We start from the raw sequence: 20,687 nt of genomic DNA on the forward strand, positions 1-20,687 counted from the left end.
GTACTGGATCGGGAATGGGGAAGGGGAGAAGTGTCAAATTGCGTAGTACCTTACAGGCCATTATGACTACTCCAATGAGATGGAAAACCACTGGAGTGCTTTTAACAGAGGAGTGACATGAATTTTCATAAGGTTTAAAGGGATCATTTTGGTTACTAGATTAAGAATAGATAGTAGGGAAGAATGTGGAAATGGACACCATTTAGGTAGTTATAAAAATAACGTACATGAGAGGCAATGGCAACTTGAATCAGAGTGATTAGGTGGCCCTAGTGGGACATGTGAAAGTTGGGCCAGCATGACTAGTGGTAGAGTGGATGTAGGATATGAGAGAAAGTGTTCCAAGCTGAGCAAGTGGAAGGGTGGATTTACTATTAAATGAGATAGAGAAGACCCAGTGGAGCAGGTTTGGGTGGGGTAAGCTTAGGACATGTTAAGTTTGAGATACGTATTAGACATCCAAGTTAGAGATGAGGAGTAGGCAGTTGGATAAATAAGTCTGGAGTTGATTTGGTTATAAATTTGCAGGTCATTGGCATTTAGATTTAAAGGCCAGAACACTAGAGGATACCCTCACAGAAGTATATATACATAGAAAATGATGAGACCTAAGGATTGAGATCTGATGTACTCCATTGGTAAAAGGTTAGGGAGATACAGAATAATCAGCAGAAGAGACTTAGAAGAAGTGGTCAGTGAGGCAGAAAAAAACCCAGCAGAATGTGGTATTTTGCAAACCCACTAAAGGTATTTCAGAGAGAATGACATGATGTCATATACCATGATTAAAATCATAGATTAACTGAGAACTGGATCTTGACTATTGTATCTGACTTAGTAACATTGCAGCTTAGTATCTTTAATGATCAATTAATGTTGGTGAGAGCAACAACTTGATTAGAGTAGATCAAGAGGGAATAGGTCCTCCTATGTATTGGAGACAGCAAGTGTGGACAAGTCTTTAAAGGAGTTTTGCTATTAAGAAAAACAGAGATAGGGTAATAGCATTCAATTATCAAGAGATCACTGGCATCTTCTTAAGTTTTCCATTTTCATGCATTTACACATGCCATTCCTTCTTCCTGGAATACCCTTTCTAACCTTGATGCCTGACAAATTCTTTGTTTTTAAGACTTATTTATTCACTTAAAAGATATGTATTGTGTTTGTATTATTTGTCAGGCACTAGTCTGTGAGCTGGAAAATACATCAGTGAATAAAACAGAAAAAATCCATGACTTTCTAGAACTTTCTAGTTGGTAAGAAATTAGTAAATTCTGTAGTATATTAGATAGAGATTTAGATGCTATGGGAAAAAAATAGAGACGGGTAAGAGTAATCAGACATGCTAAGGGAAGGAGCTGCAGTTTTGAAAGGCCTCACTTAGAAAAGCAAAGACTTGGAGGAGAGTGAATTCGCCATTTCTGTATCTAGAGGAAGAGCTTTCTCAGTAGAGAGAATGACCAATAGAAAGGAAAGGACCTGAGGCTGAAGAATGGCTGCCGTCTGCCAAGCAGTTAGAGCTTGGTGGCCAGTGTGGTCTGGAAGGAATGGGCTGGGAGACAAAAGGAAAAATTCAAACTGGAGAAATGAGAAGAAGAGCAGATGATGGAAGGACTTGACCATTGAAGGACTTCAGTGTTTATTCTGCGAGAAATGGGGAACCATTGGAGACTTTTAGATTGTGTAGACTAATAAATACACTGTAGTGAGGGCAGCAGTGGAAGCAGAAGTATAAGAGGCTATTAAAATAATTCAAGGGGATCCCTGGGTGGCGCAGCGGTTTAGCGCCTGCCTTTGGCCCAGGGCGCGATCCTGGAGACCTGGGATCGAATCCCACGTCGGGCTCCCCGGTGCATGGAGCCTGCTTCTCCCTCTGCCTGTGTCTCCGCCTCTCTCTCTCTCTCTCTCTGTGTGACTATCATAAATAAATAAACATTAAAAAAAAAAGATTTAAAATAATTCAAGTAAAGTGTATCAGCACCTTGGTCTAGGCTGATAGTAGTAGAGATACTGAGAAGCAGTCAGATTCTAATGTATTGTGAAGGTTGATTGGGATATGAGAGATTTTTGGCCAGAGCAATTAGAAGGATGGAGTTGCCATGAACCGAAATAGAGAGGGCTCTGAGTGAAGCAGGTTTGGGCAGAGTAAGTTTGCTATGCCCTGTTTTAGTTACTCAAGTAGTGCTACTTAGTATATGGATACTAATGGAGAGCATTTGGAAGCCTAACTTGATAGAATCCAGGACAGTCTTCCCATCACAAGATCCTCAACGTAAACATATCTGTAAAGACGCTTTTTCTTCATGAGGTTTAGAATGATGGGGATTGGGACCTGATATCTTTGGGGTATCATTTTTTAGCCTACTATGAAGGATTAGGATGAGGGAAATGAGGGTGACTTGGGGGTCCGGAGGTTCTGTGATTGATATAAAGAGGATAGTGAGATTAGTCCTGTGGACTTAGGGAGGTAGTGGGAAGAGGCTGAATATTAGGAGTTAGGCAGCACAGGTAACTGCGTTTCTCTGAAATGGAAGCAAGGAGGTGTGGGGAGGGGATAGGAGTTTACAGAGGTTGGTCTTGTCTAAGTACATAGCTTAGCATCAACTGTACCTTCTCAATAAAACCCTTCTGGTTCTTTTCCTCTGCCCAGGCAGATTTAATTACTTTTATGCATTGTGTGTTATATCAGTTATTCTTGTCTGAGTATGATGTGATTATCTTCTTCTTTCCACTATTAGACCTTAACTCAAATGGACAAATAGACATGTTCAAGATCTCCTGCTTATTCCTCCAAATTAGCTAGCCCCCAATCCCATAAGATTGGGTTTATCTGTTCTGTGCATTCTCTAAGGTTACACTTCTTACAATGTATCAAAATAGGATCTGTACCCACATTGGACTCTGCATTCCATGACTATGCATTCCTGTATGACCATATCCTGTTTTCTGTCCCCAGTGCCTAACCTAGCTCCTGATGCATAGATATAATAATATAGGTTTGAATGAAAAAACAGTCCTTCCCTTTTTTGGATACTACTTTAAACCACTTTTGACTAAATGCATACTTTCAGATTTAGACAAAGTGTTTTTACAAAATACTATCAGTTGTCCCTTTTTCTTTTATTAATCAATACTCTGATTTCTTTATTTTTTTTATTTTACTTTAGTGATGGAGCACCCAGTGATGGACACTGGCTCACTTTATACTTCTGGAATTAACAGACATGGGAAAGACAAAAGAATTTCAAAGACTGGGAAGTTGAATGTTTCTCTTGCTTCAAAAATCAAAACAAAAATCCTAAGTAAGTGCCATTAGTTTTAAAGTATGCTCACATTTTTACTTTCCCCTAGAGAATTGATATAATGTTTGGTCCTTTATTTTATCGAGTATGGAAATTATTAAAAAGATTATTTTTGTTAATTGATGTTTTGTCCATTCAATCTTTCCTGTCTCCTTCAACTCCTGTTAATTGAGGGGTTATGATGATTTACCCTCAGTGCTGACAGTAGAATTTTCAGCAGTAAGGCTGATGTAGCCTAAGGCAGCTACCTCCTACACAACAAAGAAAATACCATGTGATGTTGCTGGAAAAGAGCTTTAAAAAAAAAAAAAGTGACCTTGTTCTAGCATGCTGTAGCAATAAGATGATGGGTAATCTAGATGTGGTGGGCCCAGATAGAGTGTTGTAGTGAATGATTTTTGTATAGCTAAAGCTCATGAGGGTACTAAGCATTTGGAGATAGGGTTTCATAGATTCTGGAATTAAGGTTTCAGAAGTAGGGGAAAAAAGAAGTAGGAAAAACTTCCAAGATAAATTCTCATCATTTCTGAAAATGATCTCCATGGTTTGTAACCCAGAGTAGGAAAAGTTTCCAGCTGATATAGCACCTGTGAAGGGTGACTGTGTGTGCCCTGTGAAATAGCTAACATCCTGCGTATCTTTTTTTTTTTAAAGATTTTATTTATTTATTCATGAGAGACACAGAGAGAGAGAGAGAGAGGTAGAGACACAGACAGAGGGAGAAGCAGGCTCCATGCAAGGAGCCCGACATGGGACTCGACTGGGTCTCCAGGATTAGGCCCTGGGCCGAAGGCAGCACTAAACCACTGAGCCACCTGGGCTGCCCACATTTCTGATTTAAATTATATTTACATAGTGCTTGTAAAGGGAAGGGGTCAAGTTTTAGGTTGCAGTAAATGCCTAGAGATAAGAGTTGAATATTTAGAATAGAGATAGAAGATCCCACAGGGTTTAGATGATCTGTCCAACCCTAGAGTAAGTATGCTTCCTTTCACTCAAGATTTTGAAAAATGGACTTTGAGAGCATTAACTGATTTGTTCAGTTCTGGAGCCACAGAAACTGGCTTTAAAATTTTGACAGATTGGCTACCCTAATACCTACTCCAGTTAGAGCTTTAGAATCAGCTTCTCCATTCTACCTCCTAGTCAAAGTAGGAAGGAAAATAGGGCAACAGGTAGCAAACTGACTTTTATGACTGGTATAATTATCTAGCATACTATGTCTATCCTAGATGTCTTTATCCCTGACTCCGTATTTAAAACATTCTACATTCCTCACAGCTCTTTTATTCTTCTTCTGTCTAGCTTTTATTTCTGTGGATCCAAGCTCGATACATTTTTTTCAAAACTACATCTAGACTGTCATTCTAGACTGTCATCTAGACTGTCATTCCAACCCTAGTTAAAACTTGTATTTTACCTAAAATAGTTTCATTAAGGATATAAAAACTATGAAGATGTAAGTTCAATATTAACTTCTAAAATTTTTTTACAGACAATTCTTCTATTTTCAAAATTTCTTTAAAGCACAACAACAGAGCATTAGCTCAGGCTCTTAGTAGAGAGAAAGAGAATTATCGAAGAATTACAACTGAAAAGATGCTATTGCAAAAAGAAGTAGAGAAACTGAATTTTGAGAACGCATTTCTTCGCCTAAAACTAAATAATTTGGTATGGAAACTATATTGTGTTTGAATTCTAAATTATAGAATAATTATTAACTATATTATTATAGAAGCTCTAAAAATTTTTTCAAATCTCAAATTATTGTAAAAAATTATTGAAAGTATGCCATATTAGTGGACAGACTCTTAATGGGTAATAAAACAGATATCGTAAGTCTTACATTCTGAATGGGCACTTAGGGCTCTGCAAACCAGTATAATAACTTGATCGACATTTGATTGTTTATCATTAGCCAATCTTGATGCATTAATACATTTTAAAAGGATGGGCATAATTCTTCCAACGAAAGGAGGGGAATTCCCAGAGTGTTTGTATTTTTTTTTAACCCTAGCATTCCCTTGGCTACACACAAAATAGAATGAAGATTGTAGTCGTTGCTTTCCCTTCCAATTTCCATCTCTGTCCACAGAATGGTCAGCTAGGCTGCAACCATAGATCTAACTCTGAAATGCAGAAATTAATTTAAAATGGAAAAATTGATCTCTTCCTGAGTGTTAAATTGCCTGACAAACTATGTTTACTTGCCATGGGATGTATTATTATTGGAAGATAGAGGAATGTTTATAAGAAAATTTAAAATTGAGAGCTCAAAAGCAGTCAAGGGATGTGTGTGTCTGAGTGTGTGTGTGTGTGTGTGTGTGTGTGTGTGTGAACTATAGAATGTAGCACCCTTTTAGCTTAGCATGATCTCAGTTATTTTCTAAGTCTTCTCAGCTGATGATATCCATAATTGTATGATACAATAAACCCTGAATCTTAATTGATTAAGAGAGGTCTTTATTTTACACATACAGAATAAGAAGCTTATAGAAATAGAAGCACTCACGAACAATAGCTTGATAACTGCAATTGAAATGAGCACTCTTTCTGAGGTAAGAGTTTATGTGTAAGTAGTAGTATTTTTTAAGCATCACTTAGGATATTTGAGATTCAGTGGCATCAAGGTTGGGGATTCATATTTTAAGCTTTGTGTGAAGAAATGTTGATAGTTCAATTTTAACTGGCTAACAGCATATTATCATTTGGTATAATTGGTTATTAAAACTTTTATATAAAAATTAGGTTTTGATTAGAAGTAACACAGGATTAGATAGTTCAGTGGAACATAATGGCCCCCAAACTGTTAAAAACGTAGAAGACATTCTTAGAACGTATTCATAGTATTTCAAATTAGGAAATAATTTGTATTATTAAAAAAAGGATGAGCACAATTGAAAACTATTTGTATTATTAAAAAAAGGATGAGCATAATTTGTATTATTAAAAAAAGGATGAGCACAATTGAAAAGGAAAAAATAGAGGCAGGTCCTACTATACACCAATCTCTAAAATAAATTCTAAATGGATTTTTTTTTTAAGATTTTATTTATTTATTCATGGGAGACACAGAGAAAGACCTAGGCAGAAGGAGAAGCAGGCTCCCTGCTGGAGCATGATGCTGGACTTGATCCCAGAACCCCTGGATCATCACCTGAACCAAAGGCAGATGCTCAACCACTGAGCCACCCAGACATCCCAAATTCTAGATGGATTTAAATAAAAAAGGGAATCTTTTTTTTTTTTTTTTATAAATTAATTTTTATTGGTGTTCGATTTACCAACATACAGAATAACACCCAGTGCTCATCCCGTCAAGTGTACCCCTCAGTGCCCGTCACCCATTCACCCCCACCCCCCACCCTCCTCCCCCTCCACCACCCCTAGTTCATTTCCCAGAGTTAGAAGTCTTTATGTTCTGTCTCCCTTTCTGATATTTCTCACACATTTCTTCTCCCTTCCCTTATATTCCCTTTCGCTATTATTCATATTCCCCAAATGAATGAGAACATACACTGTTTGTCCTTCTCCGGTTACTGTGGCCAAGTTCAAAAAGGGTGTTGCCTGAGTTCTTCTCTGGGATTTTGATGGAATCTTGTCTCACATTTAGATCTTTCATCTATTTTGAGTTTATCTTTGTGTATGGTGCAAGAGAGTGGTCCAGTTTCATTCTTCTGCATGTGGATGTCCAATTTTCCCAGCACCATTTATTGAAGAGACTTTCTTCTAGTGGATCGTCTTTCCTCCTTTATCGTATATTAGTTGAGCATAAAGTTCAGGGTCCACTTCTGGGTTCTCTGTTCTGTTCCATTGATCTATATGTCTGTTTTTGTGCCAGTACCACACTGTCTTGATGAACACAGCTTTGTAGTACAACCTGAAATCTGGCATTGTGATGCCCCCAGATATGGTTTTCTTTTTTTAAAATTCCCCTGGCTGTTTGGGGTCTTTTCTGATTCCACACAAATCTTAAAATAATTTGTTCTAAGTCTCTGAAGAAAGTCCATGGTATTTTGATAGGGATTGCATTATACGTGTAAATTGCCCTGGGTAACATTGACATTTTCACAATATTAATTCTGCCAATCCATGAGCATGGAATATTTTTCCATCTCAAAAAAGGGAATCTTATAAAGTACAAAGAAATTACAAATAAATTCATGTTAGATATGAAAGATTTTTTTATTTTTTAAATTTTATTTATTTATTTATTTATTTATTTATTTATTTATTTATTTATTTATTTGACAGAGAAAGATTGTTCCAAGAGAGCCAAGCAGGGGGAGCAGCAGAGGGAGAGGGAAAAGCAGGGAGCCTAACACAGGGCACAGGCTCAGTTCCAGGACCTGGGGATCATGACCAGAGCTGAAGGCATATGCTTAACCGACTGAACCACCTAGGCACCCAGGAGAGGCCTTCCTTTACCCAGAAACAAAGATAGAAAGATAGAAGCCTTATAGGAAACTATTGATGGATTTTCTCAAAAGAGATTTTAGAAGGCTAAAAATAAAAATTAAAGGCCAATGGCAGACTGGGAAAAATTAAGCATATAGCAGATAAAGTATATATAAACTTTAAATAAATATATAAAATATGCACACAACACACATAATTTTTTTTTTCTTTTTGAGATTTTGTTAATTTACTTGAGAGAGTGAGTGAGAGAGAGCAGGAGCAAGGGGAGGGGCAAAGGGAGAGGGAGAAGCAGACTCCCTACTGAGTAGGGAGCCTGATGTGGGCTCTATCCCAGGACCCCAGGACCTCAGGATCATGACCTAAACAGAAGACAGACACTCAACTGACTAAGCCACCCAGGTGCCCCAAAGCATTAATAAATATTAATATTAATATCTCTTATAATCTATTATGAGGAAAATCAAATCACTAGAAAAATCAGGAAGGGAAAAGGGCCAAATATTAGTGAAATAGGGAAAATAATTGCTATGAATTAATAATGAGAAGACAAAATATACATAATAAAACTGAAGAAAGGTTAGTAAAGTCTCAATTTAGGTAAATTTCTTGATAGATTCTGGAGGCACTTGAGTGCTTTAGAGGACAGCTTTTACTTTATTTATTTTCTTTAAAGATTTTATTTATTGGGATCCCTGGGTGGCGCAGCGGTTTGGCGCCTGCCTTTGGCCCAGGGCGCGATCCTGGAGACCCGGGATCGAATCCCACATCGGGCTCCCGGTGCATGGAGCCTGCTTCTCCCTCTGCCTGTGTCTCTGCCTCTCTCTCTCTCATTCTATGTGACTATCATAAATAAATAAAAATTTTAAAAAAATTAAAAAAAAAGATTTTATTTATTCACGAGAGAGAGAGAGAGAGAGAGAGAGTGAGGCAGAGACATAGGCAGAAGGAGAAGCAGGCTCCATGCAGGGAGCCCGATGTGGGACTCGATCCCCAGTCTCTAGGATCAGGTCCTGGGCTGAAGGCGGCACTAAACCGCTGAGCCACCCGGGCTGCCCAGAGGGCAGCTTTTAAATGAGTTTGCCCGTAGTATTTCGATCCCAGCTCTGTTACTTCCTGGTCCTGTGATCTTGGCCTTTAGCTATCTGAACCTTAGTGTCCTCTTCTGCATGATGTGGATAATAGTAGTATACCTAACGAAGAATTAGTGTAATGTTAAATGTGGCTAGCATGTGTCCTGGCAATAGGAAGAGTGTAATAAATATTAGGTGTCATTACTTTTTTTTATTATCGTGTGTGTATCTTCCTGTTTTTTCTAAATTTCCTGCAAATCTCTTCTTTTAAAAACTTATAAAAGTCCTTTTTAAGGCTCCTAATGCATAGTCTTTGTAGTAAGAAGATAGGAACTCTTTCAACCTATGTGATCAGTGTTTAGCTCCTTTGAGAGTTTTATAAAAGCTAACCAAAGAGTATGTACTTAATCCACATTTGGATAAAGAAAGGATTTGTATAAATGTTCCTGTAGAAGAATGTCCACAGGTTGTATAGTTACTAGTGTTACTATAAATTTGATGTCAGTACAACCGGTGAGCAGAGATAGGCCTTATACATTTAGTACCCTCTAAGGAGAAGAGATGCTTTTCACTGAGTGGGTGGGTAGGGAAAGTCAGGGAGGGGGCTCTGTTTTGCTGATCAGCTTGCAGGGCTGAATCAAATTGCCCTGAATAAGTTACTAAGACTAGAATCAGACATAGCAGTGGGGAGTGTAGAGTTAGTACAAGAATTGACTTGGAGAGTAAGAGAAAGAAGTTAATTAATTAGTGAGTTATGTGATATAAAGCTCCTTCCTCCCACTGGTTCTTTAAAAAAAATCTTTAGTAAAGTCAACATAATTGCCAGATGCTTTTTGTGTTCTCTTTGGAGTGCTCGAAGAGGGCTGAGATCAGCATCTGGATTTAGGAGAAGTAAAGGAGAGTAAACGAACGCAGAAGCTGGAGGATGAAAGGACAGCATACAACTTTGGTGTCTACTTTCTTACACTTACTGTTTAACAGACTAACTTGCACATCAGGTTTCGAGATTTGAATTCCTTTTCTTTTTAGGTGAAGGAGAGGATGTTAGGATGTCTACATTAGAATGTAGACATTCTAATAGAACAATATAGCCAAGTATAGAGTGAAGGCTTATATATGCTTCTGTTCTGCTTTTAGCTGCTTTCTTCTTTCTCATTTTATCTCCTCATACTCATACAGGGAACTGCTTTGTTTCTTTGTATTAAAACAAAAGCATAAATATTTTCTTAATTTTCTTTTTTACGCAAAAGATAATATACTATCTCTAATTGTTCTTCTATACCTTGCTTTTTTTAATGTGACATATCTTGAAGATCTCTCCATATGATTACAATGAGTGCTTCCTCATTCTTTTATAGTGCTCCTTAAAGTAGATCTAGAATGGACTTCTAAACTATTTAACTAGACTCTGGGTTGGACACTTGGGTTGTCTTTTGCTGTTTTGGCTTGACATTAGTGTAGAATGCCTTTTGCTCTTGCATTGTTAGTTTTTTCCCTCCCTTCTGGATTATTCCCATGCAAAAATGTTGTCTCCTAGCTCCCATCTTAAAAAAAAAAAAAAAAGAAAAGAAAGAAAGAAAACTCTTACTCAGATAAATCCCCTACCCCTAGCTAACTCTCTCATTTTTTTTTCCTTTATAACAAAACTCTTTGAGAGAATTGTTCACACTGTCTCTGGTTTCTCTTGAACCCACACTAATTGGGGTTTTACCACCATTCCACTTAAAGTGCTCTTCTGCAAATTGATCTCTGTATCCAAAACCTAGATATTTCTTGGTCCTTATACTGGCCTATACGTGACTTTCACAATACTACACTCTCCTAAGTTTCTTTTCACCTTTCTGATTCTTTTTTAGTCTGCTGGTTCCTCTTTATTTTGGGTACCCCAGAACTCAGTTCTTGGACTTCTTTCTCTCTTCTATTTACACTTGTTCCCTAAATGATTCATTCATTCTCATGGATTTAATTATTGTTAAATACCCATGACTCTCAAATTTATACTTGTAGCCTGGCCATCTCCTCTGAATTCCAGAGAACACCCAGCCAACTACCTATCTGGCATTTCTCTTTGGATGTCTGAGAGGCATCTTAAATTTTACATTTGCCACCAAACCAGTTCCTTTTGGGTTCTTCATCTCAGATAATTGCAAAGCTGTTTTCCTTTTTTTTCCTCACACCCCATATTGGATCCTTTTAGCAATTCCTTTTAGTGCTGCCCTAAAAATCATTGCAGTTTTACCACTTCTCCTGTAACCCTGATGTTCACCACTCATCCAACCCACTGCTCTCTCTTACCCAAGTTCTTTTTTTTTTTTTTTTAATTTTTATTTTATTTATGATAGTCACACAGAGAGAGAAAGAGGCAGAGATACAGGCAGAGGGAGAAGCAGGCTCCATGCACCGGGAGCCCGACGTGGGATTCGATCCTGGGTCTCCAGGATCGTGCCCTGGGCCAAAGGCAGGCGCCAAACCGCTGCGCCACCCAGGGATCCCTCTTACCCAAGTTCTTGGAGTGGCATCCCAACTTGGGCTTCTTGCTTCTGCTCTTGCCTCTATATTTGCCTCCCAGTATAGCAACCAGAGAGAGCCTATTAAAAACATTAGTCTCCTGAAAACTCTCCAGTGGCTTCCCATGTCATCTATTGCTGTTATTGTCGGAAAACTGAAACTTGTGTTCTTTCTCTCACCTTATTGACTACTCAGATCCTTCTACTCTTTAACATCTCCAATCCGCAGGCCTCTTTCCACTTCTCAAACATAGGCAAGCTGCCACCTCAGGGCCTTTGGACTTGTTGTACCTTCTTATGGCCTACTCCTTACTTCAGTGATGTTAGTTAAGCCTTCCCTGGCAACCTTGTATAAATCTAAATCCTTCCCGAAACCTGCCCAACATTTCATACTCTGCTTCTCTGCTTTAATTTTTCTCCTTACCACTTAATTACTATATGACATATAATTTTTTTATTCAGCTCCCCAGAGCATCAGGTTCGAGTACAGGATTTTTGTCTATAGCACACCAATGTCTAGAACATACTAGAAAGCAATAAATTTTAATAAAATGTTGGATAATGTTTCCCAATTAGGAATGATCTTGGTTTTTTTTTTTTACTTAAGGGTAATGTACATCATATTTATCGTATAATACTTCTGTTATTTAGTTTTTTAAATAAAAAAATAATGTGAAATACTTTTTTAGCATCTATGGTGATAATCATGTGGTCTTTATTTTTACGTGTATTAATATGATGATTTACTTTAATACCTTTCCTAATATAGCAGTTATGGAATAAATTTCAGAAATGATTTAATATGCTCCTAAATTCTTTTTACCAGTATTTTGTTAGGAATTTCTTTATTATTATTTATAATTGAGGTTTTCTTTTTTTATTTATTTATTTTTTTATTTTACCATTTCATTTATTGGTGTTCAATTTGAGGTTTTCTTTTTATATAGTCTTTAGACATTGCTAAAAATATTATAAATACCGAACTCATAAAAAGAATTTGGATAATTTCCTTTTCTTGTGATCTAGAAAAATGATATAGTATTAGAATTATTTTTTCTTTAAATGCTTCCTAGAATTCTTTTTTTTTTGTTTTGTTCTTTTAATATTTATTTGTTCATGAGAGACACACAGAGAGGCAGAGACACAGGCAGAGAGAGAAGCAGGCTCCAGGCAGGGAGCCCGATGTGGGATTCAATCCTGGGACCACAGGATCACACCCTGAGCTGAAGGCAGATGCTTAACCGCTGAACCACCCAGGTGTCCCAACTTCCTAGAATTCTTCTGTGAAACCTGGGTCTTGCTTGGTAGAAATGATCATTCTTTGTTTACTTTATTTCTTTGTGGATATGGGTTTGCTTAGGAAAATTTCTATCTTTTGTGGTCAGTTTTGTTGAATTATATTTCCTTAAAGTAATTTTTTCATTCATGTTTTCAAATTGATTTGCACAGAGTTGACCAAAATAGTCTGTCATTTAAAAATTTTGTCTGTGGTATATTTTCCCAGTTGACTAATTTTATGTATTTGGGCTTTTATTTTTTTGCCCCACCAGGTTAGGTAGTTGTTGTTTTTCTATTTTTCTTTTTCCTTTTTCCTTTAAAAGAACCATCTTCTGGGTTTTTAATTTTTAATTCTAATTTACTGTTTCAGACTTAACTAATTTTTGCTTCTGTCTTTAGTAGTAATTTCTCCTTTCCTGTGGTTTATTTTATTGTTACTTCTTTAAGGCAGATGCTTATTTTTTTATTCTTTTTTTTTTAAGACTTTATTTATTTATTCATGAGAGACAGAGAGAGAGGGGCAAAGACATAGGCAGAGGGAGAAGCAGGCTCCCTGTGGGGAGCCTGTTGTGGGACTCAGTCCCAGAACCCCCGGATCATGACTTGAGCCAAATGCAGATCAGATGCCCCTATTTTTTTATTCTTAATTCTGTAGGAAGGTACCATTTTTTTCACATTGCTCTGAAGAATTTTGTCTTTAGTTTTGGAAAATATATCCTGGCATGGAGTTCTTGGAGTTTATCCGTTTTTGGGGTTCACACAGCTCGAATATGCAGATTGGTTTCTTTGGCCAAATGTGGGGGATTTTCAGCCATTATTTATTTTTTTTAAAGATTTTATTTTTATTTATTCATAGAGACAGAGAGAGAGGCAGAGACACAGGCAGAGGGAGAAGCAGGCATCATACAGAGAGCCTGACGTGGAACTCGATCCACGGTCTCCAGGATCACGCCCTGGGCTGCAGGCAGCGCTAAACCGCTGCGCCACCGGGGCTGCCCAGCCATTATTTTTCTAAAACTTTGTCAGGTCTTCCCTCTTTATCTCCTTCCTGGAACTTCAGTGACATGAGTTCTAACATCTTTTGTTAGAATTCCATAAATCCCTGATCCTCTTAATTATTTTTCAGTATCTTCTCTGTTGCTTAGATTGGGTGCTTTCTGTTGCTTTATCTTCAGGTTCACAGATTTTTCTCCCCGCTCTGACTTTGAGTCATTGAATTTTTAATTTATTTTGGTTATTGTATTTTTCAGTTCTAAATTCCCATTTGCTTCTTCTTTGTATCTTTATTTGCTGAGACTTTCTGTTTCTTTGCTGAGATTTTTGTATTTTTTTTTTCATGTAAGCAAGTTAGTGATTTCTTATTAAAGCATTTTTATGATGGCTGCTTTAAAATCCTTGTTAGAGGGATGCCTTGGTGGCTCAGTGGTTGAGCGTCTGTCTTTGGCTTAGGCATGATCCTGGGGTTCTGGGATCGAGTCCTGTATCGGGCTTCCTGTGAGGAGCTTGCTTCTCTCTCTGCCTGTGTCTCTGCCTCTCTGTGTCTCTCATGAATAAATAAATAAAATCTTTAAAAATTAAAAAAAAAAATCCTTGTTAGGTAATTCTAGCTTCTGTGTCATCTTGGCGTTGGTGTTTGCTGATTGTCTTTTCATGTTCACATTTAGAATTTTCATATTTAAGCCTTTTCCTAATTCTTTGTGTAGTAAGTTATTTTATATTATATCTTGGGCATTTAGGTCGTGTATTATGAAACTCCAGATCTTATTTAAATCTTCTGTTTAAGCAGGCTCCCTCTGATACTATGCCAGTGGCAAAGTGCCACCTACTGCCAAGTTGGAGGGGGTCAAAGTTTAGGGTCTCTACTCAGCTTCTATTGTCACCCTGGTGATGGATGGAGCTGGGAGTTCAGACACCACATTGGATGAACAGAGCAGGGATGCCTCATGACTTTATGGCTTCCAATGACAGCAGGATTGTGGGAATTAGGAAGGAGGAGATTGTTACCATTGAAGAGTGGTGAAAATCCTAACTTTCTACTAGACCTCTCTGTCACCACCCTAGAGGAGAAGAAGAGGGACTTGTTACCACCTGGTAAGAATGAAAGTCTAGAGTCCCCACGTATTCTCCAACAGTGTTGGGGGTGTCCTTCTTACCGCTGAGCTGTTCCACCTCTCTTCTTGGCCTTTTCTGACAGTATTCCCAGTTTGAAGGAGAGTTGCCTGGTTATAGCCTGGTGAACACAGAAGTCTAGGCTCTCCATTTGGCTTTTGCATGTTTGTCAAAAATTAATTGACCAAATGTGTGTGGGTCTGTTTCTGGACTCTGTTGTATTTCATTGATCTGTTTGTCTATCTTTACGCTAATATTATACTCTCTTAATTATCATAGCCCTCTAACTTTGTTCTTTTTTCAAAGTTGTTGTAGCTATTCTGGGTCCTTTGTATTTCCATTTAAATTTTAAAATTGGCTTGTCAACTTGGCCATACTCCTGTTTCTATCACAGGTTAGCAGTGTAATAAGAAAACATGATTGTGTGTTGCCTAATTTTACAGTCTTTATTAAATATAAATAGTTAAAACATGTTCAAAAACTGTGTGAGAGGGGCAGCCCTGGTGGCTCAGCGGTTTAGCGCCACCTTCAGCCCAGGGCCTGATTTGGACACCTCCGATCAAGTCCTGTGTCAGGCTCCCTGCATGGAGCCTGCTTCTCCTCTGTCTGTGTCTCTGCCTCTCTCTCTCTCTCTTGTGTGTGTCTCATGAATAAATAAATAAAATCTCAAAAAAAAAAAGTGTGAGAAAATTTCAAAAGTATAGATTAAAAAAAAACCTAAAAGATACATTAAAATCACCTAGACTGGGATCCCTGGGTGGCTCAGCGGTTTGGCACCTGCCTTTGGCCCAGGGCATGATCCTTGAGTCCTGGGATCAAATCCCACATCAGGCTCCCTGCATGGAGTCTGCTTCTCCCTCTGCCTGTGTCTCTGCCTGTCTCTCGTAAATAAATAAATAAAATCTTAAAAAAAAATAAAAAATAAAATAAAATCACCTAGACTTTTAGTTTTAAAAGATCATTAAAATGTAGATTATAAAATGCAATTATACATAATACATATGTAGACATGAACATATTGAGTATTTATGTAGAGATATATATGTGCAGATATACACATATTTATTTATATACAGAGAAGACAGTTTGGGAGTTTATATATCAAAATATTAGTAATGATTATCTTTGAGGGCATGATAAAGGATAAACTATGTTTAATCTTACCGCATTATTCTCATTCAACTATTGAAAACTAATGGAAGAATTGTTCTATTACTATTGGTATACTTGTAAATCTGGTATAGTAAAAATTAAATGAGATTAGAAATTATTTTTCCTTTTCATTTTCTTTATTTTTTTCAAAATAGTTTCATCAGAGTCCCTTTCTACTCTCAAGTATCAAGAAGAAACGGGTTAGTAAACAGTGCAAGTTTGTACGTCTTCCATTTGCAAGGTAATTGCTTCAAACTTAGTTAAATACTTGCCTAGATAATGCTTTGCACAGTTTTTATTTGGTCTTCTTTCTTGAAACGTAGAAAAAACATTTCAAAGTAAATAACGAAATACTTGTTAACGTTGTACCAGTTTCTTGTTAACATTGTACCAGTAGAAGAAATTGAAGACATAGTCTAATAGAACTGAAATAATATTCAGCTTTCCCATAGACTCTAGAGAAGAAAGAGGCAAAAGTGAACCTTTAGTTTCATGGGTTTGAATTATACTGGTTCAGAGGGTTTAGATTTTTATGTAACACATTCATTATTTTTGTGTTACAGTGTTTGGGTTTCATCAACATGTGCTTGCCTAGTAAAGTAGGAATGAGATGATCTGTAGTTCTTGGTACAGGTTATATCTCCAGGGTTCCAAAGAGACTTATGCATCAATTCAGTAACCACAAGGATGTGTAGTATGCTGGTACTCTTTGGTTCTTTTCTTTCTTTTCCCCTAGGTCTCCACTGGCATCATGTCTTCTGCTGGGTAAATCTAATAACTATTTCTATCTTTATTATCTTGCATACTGCTCCAAGCTTCATCTATTTTTTTTTTAAAAAGATTTTTATTTATTTGATAGAGAAAGAGAGAGCACAAGCAGGGGGAGTGGCAGGCAGAGGGAGAGGAAGAATCAGGCTCCCTGCTCAGGTCTCAGTCCCAGGGCTCAGTCCCAGGATCCTGGGATCATGACCTGAGCTGAAGGCAGACGCTTAACCAACTGAGCCACCCAGGCGCTCCTGCTCCGAGCTTTAAAATTAACTTTGACCATTGCTATTCTTCTGACCAAAATGACCATTTCTTGATTAGTTTGATTATAAATGATTATAAAATTGAGTGTTCTATCAGTGTTCTATCCATATTATTTAGATATTATGGATTTTCTCTTTTACTGAATAGTTATTGCACATCTTAGATTTTTCTTACTTATTAGATGTTTAGTGGTATTCTGAATGATATTGTTTTTAAATTTCATTTTCTTCTTGATGCTAGTATGTAGAAATACAATTGATTTTTAAATATTGACCTTGTTTCCAGTGACCTTGCTATTAAATTTTTATAGTTTATCTGTAGTTTTTTTCCCCATTTTCTATGAATGTAATTTTATTATTTAGAAATAGGACAATTTCCCCTTCTCCCCTTCAGTTTGTAGGCCTTTAATTTTTTTCTTACCTTATTTCAGTGACTATTTTTTGTTCAATAATGAATAAAAGTAGTAATGATGGGTATCCTTATTGTGTTTGCCTTATCTAATATGTTTGCCTTTGGTGTTTTGTAGATTCTTCTTAAAAGATTGAAAACTTCCTTTGTACTCCTAGTTTTCATGAATGGCTTTTTAATTTTATCAAATGCTTTTTATGTCCTATCAAGAACATATTACTTTTTTTCTCTTTTCTATTATTTTTAATATTTTTCTATTAATATAATGAATTTTAAGGATTGATATTTAAATATTAAATCAGTATTACAGTTCTACAGTGAACTGCTCCTAATGATACATCCTTTATATATCACTAAATTTTACTTGATTATTATTTTTTTGTTAAAGATTTATTTATCCATTCATGAGAGACATAGAGATACTTGATTATTTTTTAAAGGATTTTTCCTTGTATGTTAATAATAAAGATGTTTTATAATATTTCATTATTAAAATAATTTGTCAAATCCTGGTATTTATTATGCTGGCATAGTAAATGAATTGATAAGTGCACTTATTTTTTATTTTCTATAAGTATTTGTGTAAATATATTTTTTTCCTTTAAGTGTTGGGGAGAAATTATCCGGGCCTTCAGGTTTTCTTGTGGAAAGGTTTTTTTATTATATCCTATTTTAATAGATACAGGAATATTCTGATTTTCTATTTTTTCTTGTGTCAAGTTTCTTATTTTTTCTCAGTTTTTCCATTTTATCTAAAATATCAAATTATTAGCATCTAATTGTTTATAATTCCTCTAGTTACATCTTTTTCTTTCTTAATATTGACTGTATTTTATCAATATTTTCTTGATGAGTTGTGTTCTAGGGATTTATTAGTTTTATTCATCTATGCAAAATGAATCCTTTTTTGGACTATGTAGATCTTTCTTTTTAACATATTTGTTTCCTGTTGCATTTAATCTGCTCTTTATTATTTCTTTCTGTTTTGCTTTTTCTTTCTTTTCAATTTAAAAGTTTTATTATTACTGCTATTATTTGTTTCTTGAGCTAGTTTAGATTATTATTTAGCCTTTCTTTTCAAAAAAAAATTTTTTTTAAAGACACATTTATTCAGGGTCATGATCAGACTATTATATTTAGCAATCAACAGCATGGGTGCAAAGAAAAAATCTACCTTAAAACCCTTTGTTGGAATGCTTTACACTTTCCACAGAACAGAAACTAAAATAACCTATTATACAATTAGTCACAAATATAGTCCTCGAGTTTTTTGCCCATGCACATGAGTATTGTCTAAAACATGTCTTCTTTGTAGCAGCTAGGCCCTGCCACCACTGTGCCTGGCTGAGTTCACAAATCTGTTGTAACCTGTAGTTTCCCTGTCACTTCTCTGGCTCTCCTCTCCTGCTAAGCTTTGTTTCCTGGCAGTAATTAAAACTTTCTGCCACTGCCATAGCTGCTGCTGCTGCTGGACCTGCCATAGCCACCTTGGTTTCGTGGTTTGGCAAAGTATTGGCCTCCACCACCATAGGGGCCAGAGCTTCTGCCTCCAAAATTTCCTCCTTTCGGGATCCCTGGGTGGCGCAGCGGTTTGGCGCCTGCCTTTGGCCCAGGGCACGATCCTGGAGACCCAGGATCGAATCCCACATCGGGCTCCCGGTGCATGGAGCCTGCTTCTCCCTCTGCCTGTGTCTCTGCCTCTCTCTCTCTCTCTCTGTGTGTGACTATCATAAATAAATAAATAAAAATTAAAAAAAACAAAAAAAATTTCCTCCTTTCATGGGTCCAAAATTTGAGGATTGATTGTTGTAATTGCCAAAATCGTTATAGCTTCTGCCACCTCCAAAGTTGCTTCCACTACCACCGCCATAGCTGCCTCCGCCTCCTCCGTTGTTATAGCTGTCATAGCTGCCACTCCCGCCATAGCCACTGCCCTGGTTTCCATAACCCTGTCCACCACTTCCATAGCCTCTGCTTCCTCCAGAGTAACCAGGGCCGCCGCCTCCATAACCACCATCATTACCAAATCCGTTATAGCCATCCCCACTGCCACCGTATCCACCACCACCTCGACTGCCACCGAAGCCACCTCGACCACTGAAGTTCCCTCCACGACCAAAGTTGTCATTCCCACCAAAACCACCTCCACGACCACCACCAAAGTTTCCAGAACCACTTCAGCCTCTTTGGCTGGACGAAGCACTAGCCATCTCTTGCTTCGATAGGGCTTTCCTTACTTCACAGTTGTGGCCATTCCCAGTATGGTATTTTTGAATGACAGTCTTGTCTACAGAGTCGTGGTCGTCAAAGGTCACAAAAGCAAAACCTCTCTTTTTGCCACTGCCTTGGTCAGTCATGATCTCAATCACTTCAATTTTCCCATACTGTTCGAAATAATCTCTTAGATGATGTTCTTCAGTGTCTTCTTTAATGCCACCGACAAAAATCTTTTTCACAGTTAAGTGGGCACCGGGTCTTTGAGAATCTTCTCTGGAGACCGCCCTCTTTGGTTCCATGACTTCCGTCCACCTTGTGCGGCCGCGCGTTCATGGCTGCGTCCACCTCCTCCATGGTGGCCTACGTGACGAACCCAAAGCCTCTGGAGCGCTTGGTGTCTGGATCTCTCATTACCACACAGTCCGTAAGCGTCCCCCATTGCTCAAAATGGCTCCTCAGACTCTCATTGGTTGTTTCAAAGCTCAAACCTCAGATGAAGAGTTTCTGCAGCTGCTCGGGGTCTTTGGGAGACTCTGACTTAGACATGACGGCGGTGGGAGGAGAGACTTTAACGATGCTTACTCGGCGGCGTCCAGGGGCAGAAAGGAGTAATCTTACGAACGTGTCTTCAAAATATTTTTAAAGGTTTATTTAGCTGCACCACACAATTTTTGATGTGCCATATCCTTATTACCATTGAGTTTAAAATATTTTCTACTTTCTATTCTGATATATTCTTTGAATCATGGATCATTAACTAGCATATTAAATTTCCAGTCAGCTGGATATTTTTTTTCTAATTACTTTTTTTTGCTGATTTCTAGCTGATGTCCATTGTAGTTATGGAACATGAATCAAATGATTTTGATCTTTTGAAATATATTAATATTTGCATTAGGACACTGCTTGGTCTAACTTGGTAAATATTTTGGGTACACATAAAAAGAATATGTATTTTGTGGTTGTTGGATACAGTACTTTGTATCAGTTGTGTCAGGTTTATGGATTATATTGTTCGAAACTTCCATACCGTTCTTGCTTCTGTCATCTCTTCTATAAGCTACTGATAGAAATGCATTAAAGTCTGCCACTATGATTCATGTATTTCTCCTTTTAGTTTTGTCAATTTTTGCTTTACGTGTTTTAAAGTTCTTAGTAAACACATTTAAGTTTAGGATTGAGGGATGCCTGGG

General features: G+C 37.3%; 1 protein-coding gene across 7 annotated transcripts in view; it reads left to right on the forward strand.

The window, feature by feature from the left end:
* The window catches only part of SGO2 (shugoshin 2), a 61,895-nt gene that overhangs the window by 17,835 nt on the left and 23,373 nt on the right, over positions 1 to 20,687 (forward strand). For 6 of the 7 annotated variants that reach the window (XM_055345472.1, XM_055345471.1, XM_055345477.1 and 3 more), the window contains exons 2-5: positions 3,171 to 3,305; positions 4,801 to 4,976; positions 5,786 to 5,863; positions 15,996 to 16,081. In XM_055345472.1, the coding sequence (XP_055201447.1) occupies positions 3,173 to 3,305; positions 4,801 to 4,976; positions 5,786 to 5,863; positions 15,996 to 16,081 (473 nt within the window). In that variant the 5' untranslated portion in view covers positions 3,171 to 3,172. Of the gene's footprint in view, positions 1 to 3,170; positions 3,306 to 4,800; positions 4,977 to 5,785; positions 5,864 to 15,995; positions 16,082 to 20,687 lie in introns of those variants that run through there. The other variant, XM_055345478.1, reaches the window with a different exon arrangement.

This window comes from Nyctereutes procyonoides, unplaced genomic scaffold (assembly GCF_905146905.1).
Source record: "Nyctereutes procyonoides isolate TBG_1078 unplaced genomic scaffold, NYPRO_anot_genome, whole genome shotgun sequence".
Taxonomy (NCBI): Eukaryota; Metazoa; Chordata; class Mammalia; order Carnivora; family Canidae; genus Nyctereutes; species Nyctereutes procyonoides.